The sequence below is a fragment of the Pelmatolapia mariae genome, linkage group LG15 (assembly GCF_036321145.2).
Source record: "Pelmatolapia mariae isolate MD_Pm_ZW linkage group LG15, Pm_UMD_F_2, whole genome shotgun sequence".
NCBI classification, from domain to species: Eukaryota; Metazoa; Chordata; class Actinopteri; order Cichliformes; family Cichlidae; genus Pelmatolapia; species Pelmatolapia mariae.
In genome coordinates this window covers 34,980,157-34,994,980 of record NC_086240.1, presented here as the reverse complement: position 1 = coordinate 34,994,980, position 14,824 = coordinate 34,980,157, and the positions used below count along the sequence as shown (strand labels likewise).

At 40.4% G+C, this 14,824-nt stretch overlaps 2 protein-coding genes across 3 annotated transcripts in view; both read right to left on the bottom strand.

Annotated features, from left to right (window-relative positions):
- Window positions 1-5,443: 5,443 nt before the first annotated feature.
- Window positions 5,444-12,402, bottom strand: ccdc124 (coiled-coil domain containing 124). The gene is made up of 5 exons (XM_063496039.1): window positions 12,275-12,402; window positions 11,605-11,782; window positions 7,203-7,401; window positions 6,987-7,092; window positions 5,444-6,021 (listed from the first exon to the last, which is right to left on the bottom strand). Exons 2-5 carry the CDS (start codon window positions 11,761-11,763, stop codon window positions 5,817-5,819), a joined length of 669 nt encoding a protein of 222 aa, XP_063352109.1. The 5' UTR covers window positions 11,764-11,782; window positions 12,275-12,402; the 3' UTR covers window positions 5,444-5,816.
- Window positions 12,403-14,286: 1,884 nt separating this feature from the next.
- The window catches only part of cluap1 (clusterin associated protein 1), a 9,132-nt gene continuing 8,594 nt past the window's right edge, over window positions 14,287-14,824 (bottom strand). For both annotated transcript variants that reach the window (XM_063495264.1, XM_063495265.1), the window contains one exon: window positions 14,287-14,602. In XM_063495264.1, the coding sequence (XP_063351334.1) occupies window positions 14,426-14,602 (177 nt within the window). In that variant the 3' untranslated portion in view covers window positions 14,287-14,425. The remainder of the gene's footprint in view (window positions 14,603-14,824) is intronic.

The following is a 14,824-nucleotide window of genomic DNA, read 5'->3' as shown; positions in this document are numbered from 1 at the left end:
GGACAGACGAGACCGAAGTAGACATGTTTAGACATAATGTACAGCATCACAATTGGAGACAAACAAATACAGCATACCAACACAAACACCTCACACCAACTGTCAAACATGCTGGTGGAGGGGTGACAAACGTGACAAATTCTGTCTCACAGAAACAGCATCGTTCAGAGGACGGTGATCACAAGCACAGCAGCAAATCTACGAAAAATAAAAGAATCAAGATTTTGCAATGCATCGGTCAATATCCAGACCTCAACCCAACTGAAATGCTGTCAAGGGATCTTAAGAGAACACCGTGAAAACAAACGAAGGCAAACCTCAATGAAGTGACTCAACAATGTAAAGACTTATGGGTTTACAATTCCTCCACAGCGATGTGAGAGACTCATAAATGATTACTTCAAATTATTTCAGCTGAAGGTGGTTCTGCACTACAAAGTATACAACCACGAAGAACTAACTAAAGCTGTCAAATTAATGTGGCAAGTTTCATATTGTATACAACTGAGTGGTTGTGAAAAATTACAGCATAGTAATACTAGAGTAAGGTGTAAATGATCAATACTGAAGTACCATAGGCTACTTAAGTAGATGAACTTTCCACAAACAAAGAAATCAATACCGACTGACTGTAGAAATAAGATGTTTCACAACTCTTCTGTCATTTAGGAATCTTTAGCTTTAACGAGGCCATTTGTTTAGCATGAAAGGAAAAAAAGTTCGTCAAAAATAAATCTTCAAATTCAGTAATAGATTTTTTTAAAACTTATTGCTTTTTAAAATAATTATTCAAGGCAATCTGACACTAGATAAAAAAAAACATGTTCAGTCACAGGTTTGTGTTTTTTCTAAGATTCTGTCACAAGCAGATGTGAACCCCCGCTCATGTTTATTTACTGCGCATCAAAATCAGAAAGCCTCAGATAATAATACTGAGCAGACTCACACACTACATTACACTATAGCTATATAACTACAGATATAGATTCAGAGTTACATTAGTATCTTTAAAGGTTTGGTTTTCTCTTTTCTCCCCCTTTTACAGGGTTGAATTTTAGTTGCAGAAGAAGTTAGACCATTTCAAATTTTTAAGGATATGATTTTGTTGATTAATTGAATAAAATCTAAATTCACAATACATAAATGTGCATATCCATCCAGCCAACCATCCATCAACAGACTCAATCAAATGGTAGACCCTTAAATAAACCTCTGAATATATAATAAATAGTCACTTATAAACAAAAGGCATCTGCAACAGCTTACCTTTACCTCCTTTATGACTTCACCCAGTCATTTCCAGGAGAGCACTTAGTTATTTTCAATACTTTAACCCTTCACCTGCGATTAATCATCTCCTTTCCCCCTGCCCATTTATTTTCTCTCATAAATAAAACTATAAACAAACCCTTGGCGCCACAAGTGCTCCTTACCGTCTTCTTCCATACGTTACTTTTTTGTCCAGACTTGAAGAAGCAGGTTACAGACGGAAAGTGCTCCTGATTTGCAGAACACAAGTGTTAAGAAGAAAAGGAGCAGTCAGAGTGGGTGTTGGACATGGCTTCCCTCCTCCCGGTACAAACACTCGATAAAAGAGCTTTAGAGACGCTTTCCTTTGAAAGTAATGATTAGAATTCAACATGAAGAAAGGAAAGGGCAGCAGCAGCTGGCCTGGTAAAGGGTTGCCAAGCAAATGGACACAGAGTGGGAGGGTGCAGCAACAGGTTAGAGAAAAAAATCTGGAACATCAGACCGACGTGTTAAGGCGGAACATCACACATATAGCTCAAAGACATTAAATGGGAGTGGGCTGCTGGGTTGACAGGGGAAAACAAAAAGGAAATTGTAGCTTTCAATGCAGAGCGGAATATAAAAGGTCAGTTGAAGTTGTCATTGAAGCTCTTTGGTTCAAAGGCCTTCGCACATTCTCTTATCTCGTCCACCAGAAGAGCCTGCAGAACAAAAGTGCCCATTTTTAAATCTGGTTCTGAATCAATCGAACTAGTGAGGGCGACGTCTCATCAATGGGGCACGAGAAGATCTAAGAAATGAAACTGCGGGAGCAATTTTATAATAAAAGTATATTTATATACATGTGGAGATGTGTAACGTCCAAATTTACTTGGCAGGAGTGGTGTTGCTTTCTGACCTTGTGTCTTTCCAGTGTTGCTTATAGACATTGATATTGTATTTGTATGTAGCCTATTATGTTTGTATTTAGAAATAAAAACCTGCAAAGTTTTGATAATTCTCAATGTGAAGAATTTGCCATTTATAAGCACACACAACATTGCCCAAAAAATTTATTTATTACAGTCTGTGGGAGAGCTATGTGCGAAAATCCCATTCCCCCAATGTAAATACGCATTATAGTTTATATAATACTTATATTTAGGTAGCTTCAGCTCTGTTTTATCTGCGCTTACTGTCCATCCACCTGGCATCAGACGAACTCTGGCCTGCTGCCTCAGCAGCTCAGCGTGAATGTTGCTGTGCTGGAGAAAACCTTTGTGACCCGCAGGAGCGCTGCTTGCTGTCACAGGCCAAATAAATGGCCGCCATAACCATCTGAAAGCAACAACTGATACATGGACACAGTCGCATGAAAAGTATTTTCTCCCTTCCCGAGTTCTTATTTTTTTCCATATTTGTCAAACTTAAGATTTTAATATTAGACAAAGATAACCTGAGTACATTCAAAGTGCAGTCTTTAAATGACGATTTCATTTAAGGGTAAAAAGGTTATCCAAACCTACCTGGCCCAGTGTAAAAAAAAAAAGGTAATTTCCCCTAAACTTAATAACTGGTTGTGCCATCTTCGGCAGCAAGAACTCCAATCAAGTGATTGGCAATGAACCGTTCACATCACTGTGGAGGAATTTTGGCCCACTCATCTTTGCAGAATTGTTTAAATTCAGCCACATTGGACGATTTTCAACCATGAAAATCCTCCATGGTCTTTTAAGGTCTTGCCAAAGCGCTTCCGTCTGATTTAAGTCACCACCACCATGGTGGTTTTATGTTCAGATGTAGCGGGACTCTAACCTTCCAAAAAGTTCAACTTTTGTCTCGTCAGTCCACACAACATTTTCCCAAAAGTCTCGGGGATGATCCAGATGTTTTTGGCAAATGTGAGATGAAACTTTGTGTTCTTTTTGGTCAGCAGTGGTTTTCTCCTTGAACTCTCCCGTGGATGTCATGTTTGCCCAGTCTGTTTCTTATTGTTGAATCATGAACTCTGACCTTAACTAAGTCTTTGCAATTCTTTCCAGACTGATAGATGACAGTGACTTTGTTTCTCAGGTGTTTCCTTACATCAGAGGTGGGGAACTCCAGGCCTCAAGGGCTGGTGTCCTGCAGATTTTAGATATCACCCTGGGTCACCACACCTGAATCAAATGATTAGTTCATTACCAGGCCTCTGGAGAACTTCGAGACATGTTGAGGAGGTAATTTAGCCATTTAAATCAGCTGTGTTGGATCAAGGACATATCTAAAACCTGCAGGACACCGGCCCTTGAGGCTTAGAGTTTCCCCACCCCTGCATTAGATCGTGGCATGATGTGTTGCTTTTTGACCTTTTTTGACCTTCACTTTGTCAGACAGGTTCTATTTAAGTGAGTTCTTAATTTAACAGGTTTGACAGAAATCAGGCCAGGATTAAAAACATTTTGTATTGTCTCTGGTTATCACTTTATAATCTTAAAGTGTGTTTGAAACAAAAACTGAGAAATTATGAAGGAGATAAATACTTTCTCACGAGATTAAAGGCCTAAAGTGGAGAAAACTTGGACAGGAGAAACTCCTCTGGAAATTAATTAATAATAAATTGAAGCTGTATTGGTACTACCAGAGGCCCCTCTGCACACAGCATTGCTGTTCTGCATTTTAAACACTTATTTGAAAAGCAGGTTTGTAAATGATGACTAAAAGCAAAACTGCATTAGTTATATACACACATGAGCACGAGGCCACAATATTCGCACCAACACAGCTTACATGTTTGATGATAACTTGAGGCTTCTGCTTTCAGGGGTCACAACGGACTCTCTCTTCTGTAAAAGAAAGAATAAGTCATTGCTGGCTTCCAGCTAACAGGTCTGGCAGAACAGATAAGGGATGCACCCACTGTTGACCAAAGTCTGAGGAGGTTTAAAAAAAATGTCTAAATTCTATATCTCAGCCTTATTAAACAATATTAAAAGTACCCATAATTTTTTGAGCAACTTTCAGCCTGGTAAACAACTGACTAATGTTCTTTTCCTTCTATTAGCTCACCTGGAGGGGCATAAGGAGCTACTCCAAGTAAGTGTTTAGGCTACATACCAAATGGGTACACATTGAACACTTACTCCCATTTGATTCCCAGCTGGTTGAAACTTTAATGCATGTCACTCCACTAATGTCTCTCCCTTACTTTTTGTCTGACACTGCTCCAACCTAGATTAAAAAAAAAAAAAACTTAACCAACAGCAGTCTGACTCTCAGCAGTCACAATCGAAGCAATGCGATGGACGCCTGAAAATAAAAGCAACAACCAGTTAAACATTACATGCGGTAAAGCTGAATAGCCAGTGAAGACACCATCCTTGTGTCAACATAACAATGTTTCAACATTTTGCCATTAGATTGGTGCTGTATGTGATGGTGCAATAGCCACTCCTCATTCTGCTCGTCTATCGCAGACCCAAAAAAAGATAGCATGTGGAGTAAGCGGGCGTTATTACAGTTGATCTCTGTAACCACTTCACCATCCTGCAGGTTTTTAGCAAATGCAAAGTCAGGCCGTGTTCTTACACATCTGAACCACAGTGGGGATATTGTGGTAGAAATCTCACTTCCTGTCTGTGTACCTTTGATAGTTCAGCTGCTCTAACGCCGGAATTTCCCATCTTTGGGATAAAGTACTTTTCACTGCATTATCTTATCTTTTATTCAGGGGTCTCCTAATCTGTAGACACCTCAATACTAAGGCTGAGATTATACCCACTTGGTGACAGCTGCAGACAGTACAGATAAGACTTTTTTTGATACTCCTTTGATAGTCCTGCTTAAAGTCCACCTGAAGGATTCACGGCCAAACAAGCTCATGTGGTCACAAAATGCTGGAGGGAACATGGACATTCCAACCAATTATAAAATTTACCGCAGTGAGACCTCGTCATACCCACATACGTGGAAACTTTGATACACTAGATTCTGAAGAATCTGGTGAGTCACTTTCTAAAGCAAAGAAAGAAAAAAAATCTAATTCCCAAAGAATGTACTCCTCATTGGCGAGTATAAAACTAGAACTCGACATCTCAGTGAGGTCAAATATCAGCTCTCTGACGTTTATATGTATTGCACAACAGCACTTGCCAAAAAGCATTCAACTTCAGCATATGGAACAACGTATGTGCCTCCCAACAGTATGAACTGCATTTACAAAGAATGACAGATATTGATGATTGAGCAGTGAACTTTAATAAGTTATTCTCAAAACATCTGGCTTCCCACCTTGCCAGGAGTGCTAGGGGGGAAAAAAAGAGAGAGAGAGAGAGAGAGAAAAGCAGTTACATTTATTAGATGCTGAGATGCCTCATTAGAGGCTGTGTGCACAAACATGAGGATCAGTTTTTATTTGATGGGTGATGATGAGTCTCTCCTCGTTAGTGAATGAAAAAATAAGTCAGGTCCTGTGGCACTGGAGAGACTGATAACGGTGAAGCTCTCATCAGCAGAACTAATTTTTTTTTCCCCAAAGAAATTATTTAATTTTTCAATGGAAGTCCCCAGTGTGTATAGGCAGACAGTTTTCATTAGTGAACACGATTTCACTTTGTGTTGTAGGTGGAAAAGCGCTGGTTGAGGGGGTTTTCTGGTGCTTTTGCCCATTCTTTCTTCAATTGCTGTTTCAGTTGTGACAATCTCATGTTGGGATTCTCCTGTTTTAGACGAGGCATGTTTGCTTGCTCATAAGCGGCAAATGCCGCTTTCATCCTGCGCTCCGGGTGACGGTCCAGGTCCTCGGGCCCCACGCTGAAACACAGGAAGACACACTGAGTGGTTGTGTATTGTTAACATTTGTACAAGTACAACAGGAAGCCTCACGCATAATCAGAGGTCGGAAGTAACGAAGTACATATGCGTTGTTACTGTAGCTCGTTAACGCATTAGGGCCGTGCAGCCCCATGCACGGGGCGATCCGCGCTAACTCGCTAACGGAGATTTGCTGCGTTAATGCGGTTATGGCGTTAACGTCATTTCAACGAGATTAACGCTGACAGCACTAGTTCGTTTATTAATCACCAAAGGATGTCACATAAAAAGAGACAAAAGAGGCAAAACTGTGTTCAGTAGTCAGGGGTTAAAGTGGGTTGTGTTTTTATTTATTTATTTTTTGCCACAACACCAGAGTGACTGCAGGTGTCCGTAAGTTACGTCTAAGATAACGACAGCATAAACAGAATACTGTCAATGTAGAGGATGGGAATCAATTAGGATAACTCATGAAACATCAGGTGTGTAGAAATGATTTTTCTACAACCAATTTCAGGGTTCCCCAACCTGCTGAATCTACTTCAACCTCTCCCTGCTTTTCCTGTTTGAAGCAAAGTCACCCTCTAAAATTTTCCCTCTTTTTCCTCTCCTGATGTTCTACTTAACTGATTTAAGCGGAATACCTTTATTAGGACTAAAATTTAGACTAAAATTAAGTTTGTTTTCCTATATACTAATATTATTTTATTGTCACATTAATGCAGAACAAGGTTCAGTTAGCTTTGCATAAAAATAGATGGTAGAAACATTCTTTAAGGAGCTACTTTTAATTTTTTTTTTACTTTGAGTACATTTCGAAGCCTGTACTTTTTTACTTTTACTTGAGTAAAGAAGTTTAACCAGTACTTCAACTTTTACTGGAGTATTTTTTAAATACTAGTATCTGTACTTCTACTTAATTACAGAATATCTGGACTTTTCCCACCTCTGCACATAATTAATACCTGAGAACAGCGATGGCATCTTCTATTGTTCTGGCTTCCACGGTTCCTTCTTCAGGGATAACTCTGTTCACATTCTCCTCCAATGGAGTTTCCAGGTGGCTTTTCTCTGTGGGAAGAAATTTAAACATGGCACAATTATAAATCTAGATCATCTTTGAATTTTATGATGATTTTATTACTCTACAAGCACATGCTTGTCTTCAAAATGTGCTCAACCTTTCGGTTTGAGCTGGTCCTGCTCTTGCTGCTGCTGCTCATTGCGAAGCGTCTCCTCGATCTGTGCACGAGTCACTTTCCCACCAGATCCAGTGCCCTGCTGGGACCTGCCTTTCAGTCTAGCATTCTCCTCATCGAGAAGTCGCTGATTTTCCTTTTTCCTCTCAAGGAGTTCCAGCCTCTTTTTCTCCTTATCATCCTGCAACATCAGAAAAAGTATCTGAGAGAAAAGACTCACTGCTCTTCTGTGCTTAAAGATTTGGTTATTTTGGTCACTACATGTATTAAGGCGCATGAGATTACATCACTTCTTCAGTCATGAAAAATAAAACCATACATGTACTGTCTGTACAGAGCACAATGAGTTTGAAAAAGAAATGACTAAATAAATCCACAGACACATGTCTCTCAAGTCTAGTCAGTACATGTCTATGTATGACATAATGTGAAGCAGTGCAGAGTAATGCCTGATAATCTCTACTAAAGCAAACATAACACACAGCTTTTTTTCACACAGTAAATAAAGTACCACTGCCTGAACACATGCAGATGCACTAACTGTTTTATATACACCCAATCAAGGCCTATTAACTGGATAATCTTTGACTACAACTGCTAGTTTCTTTTTACCAGCATAAAAAGGATTTGTTTGACAGCATTAACTGGATTGACCAACACTCAGAACAAATGGAAAAGCCAAAGAACTCCGTGAAGATCTAAGAAGGAGAATTGTATATTAACACAAGTTGGAAAGTTCGCTTGGAGACATTTCCAAACAACTACAGATTCCAGGATCACCGGTTTAAACAGCTGTACAAGTTGTGTACAAGTTATTAGGATTTGTCACTTCTTTAGCAAAGTCTGGAAGAACACCCAAAGTGTCACCCTGAGATGACAGTAAATTGGTTTAGGATATTCAGGAACAACTCAGAAACTAAGCCTGTAAACTGCTGAAGCGCCACAGTGTCACTGTCCACAGTGAAGTAAGTTTTATATCACCATGGACTGAGACGGTATCAACAAAGAAAGAAGCCCAGATTACAAAATCATCACCCTCAAATTTGACTGAAGCTGCCCACAAGGACAAGCCAAAGCCCTCTGGAGAAAAGTCAGCTGAGACAAAGATGGAATTATTTGGCCACAGTGACAAGAAGTGTGTTTGGACGAATAAAGGTGAGGCTTTCAAACCTAAGAACATTGTAACAACTATCAAGAATGGTGGTGGTAGCATAATGCTCTGGGGCTATTTTGTTGCTAGTGGTACTGGTACACTGCACAATGACTAAAAAGGAGGACAAGCTTCAAATTCTTTAACTTCATGTCAAATCATCAACTAGATGGTTCAAACTTGGACACAGTTGAGTCTTCCACAAGCACAATGATTCTAAAAACGCATCAATGCTGGTTTTGGAATTGGTAAAGCAGGCTATCATTAAACACATTTTCAGTAAATATGTGAACTACAAATTTACTGAAAATTTGTAAAGTATGCTTAGAAGTAGGGTGGTTGCCAGGAACCCATCCGATTTAAATGAACTCTTGGTAGAGTCTTATTCTACCACTTCCAAGAACAGTAATCAAATATCCAGCCACAATTATGCTAGAAGCTAATGGATGGCTGCCAAAGCATCTAGTCAAGGTGCTATGGGACAGTTAAACAAATACTGGTCGGGATCGGTTAGGTTGTCAGTGCTAACACATATATATATATATATATATATATATGGGTGCAACAATACTTGTATCGGTATTGAACCGTTCGATACAGTGCTTTCGGTTCGGTACGCATATGTATCGAACAATACAAAATTTTTAATTTGTTTGATCAACTTTTCTTCCGACGATGCTGTCTGTGTTGAGAGCTCAGTGGATCTGCGTTCGTTTACTCCGCCTAGGCTGCACTGTCGAGCGCAGATCCACTGAGCGCAGCGCAAGCTATTGAGACTGAGGGCCTTTCTCAATATGCGTACTTGTGTTCTCGTGTACTCGTGATACGTCATCATTCGGAGACCAAGTACTGTTCCAATTCGAAGTACGCATCAAGCCGAGAATGCGAAAAAGTCCCGGATGTGTTCTCGCTCCGCCCGTTTTATCGAGCATGCATCGGTGGTGACTTGTGTGGACTTGGTACAGCTAAATATCCCAGAATGCATTTCGTCCAAAACTCAAACGCGGCAATGGCAGACGAGCGGGGCTAAAAACTTTTAAATATTACTCTTTCTGGGTCACAAAATAAACTTTTAAGTTATTTTCAAGCGAGAATGTAGCTGTGTAAACTTCAAATATCTGCTCGATTTATCAAGATATCATATATTTCCAAATGCGCTCCGACGTTTTCGGAGACGTCTGTGACCCGCCAGCTCTATAGCAGACAGCGAGGTCGAGGATTATTAGAGTCGGCGAGAACATCGGACTCCCGGCACATCGTTGTAAACCCCCCCCCCCCGCGGTCTTTTCGCTACTTAGGTTAAACAAACCCCAGTAGCTGTCTATTGTATTGCGTGTCCACTAAAATAAAAATAAAAGCGTTCTAACATCTCACCTGCTTGTTTTTATTAAGGTATGTACACGTATGTACATGTACACTATTTTTATTAATAGAGATTTTCCTACTGAGGTTAAAAATGATATATAAGTCACTTAGATCACTTCTAAATGTTAATGTTTGGTTTATTTCAGTGTTTTATTTGTTCCTGAGTAAACCGGTTTGGCTGTGATTAAAGTTAAGCTTCATAACATGTTACTCACAGTTAAATTAAGAGGGGACGGCAGTAAAAACTCCGGACCTGTGACATCATCAAGTACGCTGGTGTTCCAATTGTACAAATCGCGAGTCTGTGCTTGCGTTCTCGGCGAGTCTGTACTCCCATGCGTTCTCGACGAGTACTCACGTACTTGAGAATTGAGAAAGGGCCAGAGAAGCTAAGCTCGTTGCAACATGGCAACTGCCTCAACGCTACCCGAAATTTAACCTCCCCCACCCTCATTCGGATCTGGCGTTTGGAACTATTTTGGTTTTCATGTGAAGCATGACCCTGATGGACAAAAGTAAAACAGTATGTCGGATGTGCCACGCAATGCTCAATTACATTGGTGGGAACTAGTGCTTAGCGCAGTTTGCTCGTTAACGTGTTGACGCTGTCCAGCCCCACACACGGGGGCTGGACAGTATCAAACAGTATCAAACCGAACTGTGAATTTTGTGTATCGTTGCACCCCTAATATATATATATATATATATATTAGGGGTGCAACGATACACAAAATTCACGGTTCGGTTCGGTTCGATACTTTGGTGTCACAGTTCGATATTTTTTCGATACAAAAAATGTTCATGCTTTTTTAATTTGTCATTTATTAAAATTATAAATATATATTTTAACTCAAAAGTACAGTTTTTAAATTTAATGTTGCTGAAACGACAAAGTAATAAAAACATAAATATCTCATGGAGAAATCCCTCATCTTTGGAAAAGAGAGTTTATTACAGAGAAATGGCTCTTTCCAAAATAAAAGCTATACTATACGCTTCTTCTGGGGTATACTCTCAGCAGCATGTTAAACATATCAGGTCCCCATAAGGAGAATCATGTGCTAACGGCTGTCTAAATGACTCGGGTAAAGTTTGTAGCATGCGTGCTTGTTGTTTTTGTCTGCTTCCACTTGTCTTTGCACTAGGATGATGTCGGAGTAAATGTGCAGTCATATTCGTTGTGTTCCCACTAGTGCTGTCAGCGTTAATCTGAAATGACATTAACGCCACAACACGGCAAATCTCCGTTAACGAGCTACCGCGGATCGCCCCGTGTGTGGGGCTGGACAGCGTCAACACGTTAACGAGCAAACTGCGCTAAGCACTAGTTCCCACCCATGTAATTGAGCATTGCGTGGCACATCCGACATACTGTTTTACTTTTGTCCATGACGCGCTTACCTTCAGGGTCATACTTCACATGAAGACCAAAACAGTTCCAAAGGCCAGATCTGAATGAGGGTGGGGGAGGTTCAATTTGCCATGTTGCAACGAGCTAAGCTTCTGTCTTGCTAGCTTGCGCTGAGCTCAGTGGATCTGCGCTCGACAGTGCAGCCTAGGCGGAGTAGTCGAACGCAGATCCACTGAGCTCTCAACACAGACAGCATCGTCAGAAGAAAAGTTGATAAAATAAATTAAAAATTTTGTATTGTTCGATACACATGCGTACCGAACCGAAAGCACTGTATCGAACGGTTCAATATCGATACGAGTATGTTGCACCCCTAATATATATATATATATAATTGTTTCTTTACATTGTCAGCACTAAAGATAGTATTTTATATTTATTTAGCCAGCTTTTGCTATGGTTCAACTTACTTATAATGATGAATTTGTACATCACACCTGGCTAAAGAGAGAGCTTACCTTCCTTTGCTCTTTTTTGAGTACATGTTTGTCAGTTTCCTGCCAGAGTGCATCTTCTTCTTGCTGCTTCCTGCGGGCGTCTGCCACCGCCTTAGCCTCAGCTTTTCGGGCTCTGGCCGTGGCCGCCTTGGAGTTCTCACCCTGGAATTTCTTTGGCATCCCAACAGCTGTTTTTCAACTGAGGGACAAGCCAAGACAAGACTAAGAAACTTTTCAATACTGACGCACAATATTGAGCCAGACTTTTTATTTTGAATGCAACACAATAAAAACACATTCTCGTTGAGGCATTTATCAACGGATATATTGTTCATTTATAGAACGTTTACATGACAGGCAATGCGCAGGAGCTCTTTCAGGACCTTAACATTTATCTTCAGCTGGATCTTAGGCTACATAACACACAGTTCGTGTAAATAGTTAACTTAATTAGCTATACTTTGGCCTGAAAACGGCAATGCGTACTTTAATCTCCACAATCATTCAAATGGTTGCAGTTTGCCTGTCAGTACAGCTAGTTAGCATTAGCTAGCTGCAGTTGGCTTGAGGATGCGCCAGACTTGTTTGGCTGTCAACTACGTTCCCGTTTTCTCTGTTACTTAGCCAAAATTTAGCTGAGATGACATTCCCAAAGACATACGTCAAGTTAATAATAAACGTGGTTTCATACCAGTAATGAAAGAAGAACCAGGTCGTAGGTAGACGACAGTTTACTGTTATTTCGAAGCGGCATCCGCCACCTCCTCTCCGAAAACCAGCGCGCTCACTGATGACGTCACGCAGCACAATTATACTGTAAACAGCTCGGACTGTAGAAAACAGTAAACATGTGTTAATTCTATACTTCAAAATGATTAAACACACATTTCAGTATGGTCATGAGTATGGAAGCAAGTTTTTTTTAATTATATAAACTGAAATTTCAAGATACTAATTTTGAGAAATAACCCAACTACTGGATTTTTTAAAATTATTTTATTTTATACATTCTTTTTTTTTTCAGTGGCGGGAATATATGGAAGCTTGTTTCCGCCACAATAAATAAATAACTACAGTTTGTAACTTAAAATTTCTTGTTATTATCTTAAAAAAAAATCTAGTATGTTTACATTTTGAGAAGCTAACTCGAAATTTACGATAACACCTGGAAATACAGAATTTATATTTATCAAAAAACCTGCAAAAAACAAAACAAAACAATCCCCCTCTGGCCCCTGCTGGTGGTCTCAATCCTTCAAGCTTGGGTCCTCTGGGAGCTTGAGGGTCCTGCGCAGTATCTCAGCTGTTCCTAGGACTGCACTCCTCTGGACAGAGATCTCTGATGTTGTACCTGGGATCTGCTGGGGCCAGTCACATAGCTAGTGGGTCACTGCTCAAGTGCTCCGATTACCACTGGGACCACTGCTGCCTTCACTTTCCACATCTTCTCAAACTCAGCCCTTGGTATTTTTCAAGCTTCTTGTGTTGTGCTTCTTCTTGATGTTGCTGTCACTCAGCATAGCAATCCATCTCCAAATGCTCCATTCCATAGTTGGTATCTATAGTTATGACTTGATGGCTGCTTTTGCTAGAGGCTTGAAGTTGGCCTCTAGTGTTTTTTGCCACATTCCCAATGAGTTCCTGAGGAATGCTCTTAGAGTCCTGTTGATATTGTACACTTCTAGGAATTCCATAATCCATGTGTGGGGCACTGAGTCATAGGCCTTCTTGTAGTTAATCCAGACAGTGCACAGGTGGGTCAGTTTGGTCTTGCAGTCTTAAGCGGCTGTTCTGTATCGGTCTGTTTTGCCCCTCTGGTATTACTGCCAGTTCCTTTCTGTGCCCTGCTCATGTATTGATCCACAAGCCTGTTCTTCTCAGCTGCTATGATGCCTGACAGGAGCTTCCATGTCATACTGAGGCAGGTTTTTTCCAGTAGTTGGATGAAACCGGCCTCTTCTAGGGATGCTCGGGGATCAGGACTGTCTGGCCTTCAGTTAGCCATTCCGGGTGTGTCTAATCTACTAGCAGCTGGTTTATTTGTGCAGCCACGTCTTAGACACCCATTTCTTCAGCTCTGATAGTTGGTTAACTTCCCTCTGTGCTACCTTGATCTTGGCCTCTAGTCTCCTTCTCTATGGAGGATACTGCTCTTTGTGGCTGTTCATCTTGTAGCCAAGCATCTCCATGATCACTGCAGCCGTGGTGTAGATCAGCCAGTTGGCTTATACAGGTAAACCCAGTTTTGTCATTTGACTGTGGCCATCTTAGTTTTGTCTTTAATGTCTTGTCTTTAATGTCCAGGGTAAATGAGGTTTGTTTTTTAATCCACCTCACCAGACTTTGCATCACTGTAGGTAATCAATGAAGCTTACATACTTATATCAAGCACTGACTGCTGCAAATCTTCAGAATTGCAAGTTTCTTTTTTTTTCTCCACCTTTCATTTATCCCTATATGTCTAATTTTTTGTTATATTTTGAGCACATAAACTAAATAAACCTAACAGATTCTTCACCACTAGTCAGTCATTTATTTAATGGCTACAGCGGTGTGAAAACTACTCAAATGTTGCGCCATATAAAGTATAAAATTTCAAAATATGGTTGACTCCCCCAGAGAACAATAAAATGTCACAACACACAGAGGACATGTTAAAATAAAATATTTAATATTTTATTATGATAAATATTTTACTCAAATATCAAAGAACATGAACTATATTGACAATAAAGATTCAAAAACAGCACGCTGTGAAACAGTAATGCATATTTCTTGGACGGTCTAACTAGAGCTGGAATAAAAACATAGCTGGAGCTCATCATGTGTGAGTGTTCTTTATTCAGAAGTCATTGTCGCTTTCCTCAAGCAGGGGGGGCCTCATACCCCCTCTTGAGGGTCGAGGACCCCTGGATATGGGGTCATCCAAGCTCTCGTCCTCCAAATCCTTGCTCTCCTCCTCCTCACCTTCGTCATCTTCCTCATCATCCTCGTCCACATCAATCTCACTATCTTCAGTCTGGGAACAGCAGTGAATAATGACCACAACAATCAGAGTCCAGTCCAGTGCACGACTGAAAATATTTCCAACACAAAACGTGAAACCACAACAGAAATCGCTATGTTCATCAGAAAAGGGATTTGGGTGTGGGGGGCATAACCACGTCCATGACTCGTTTAAAGGGAGCTCCTGCAGTACATGAAAAATCCACCCTGTAATCCAACTCAGACACACCATCGT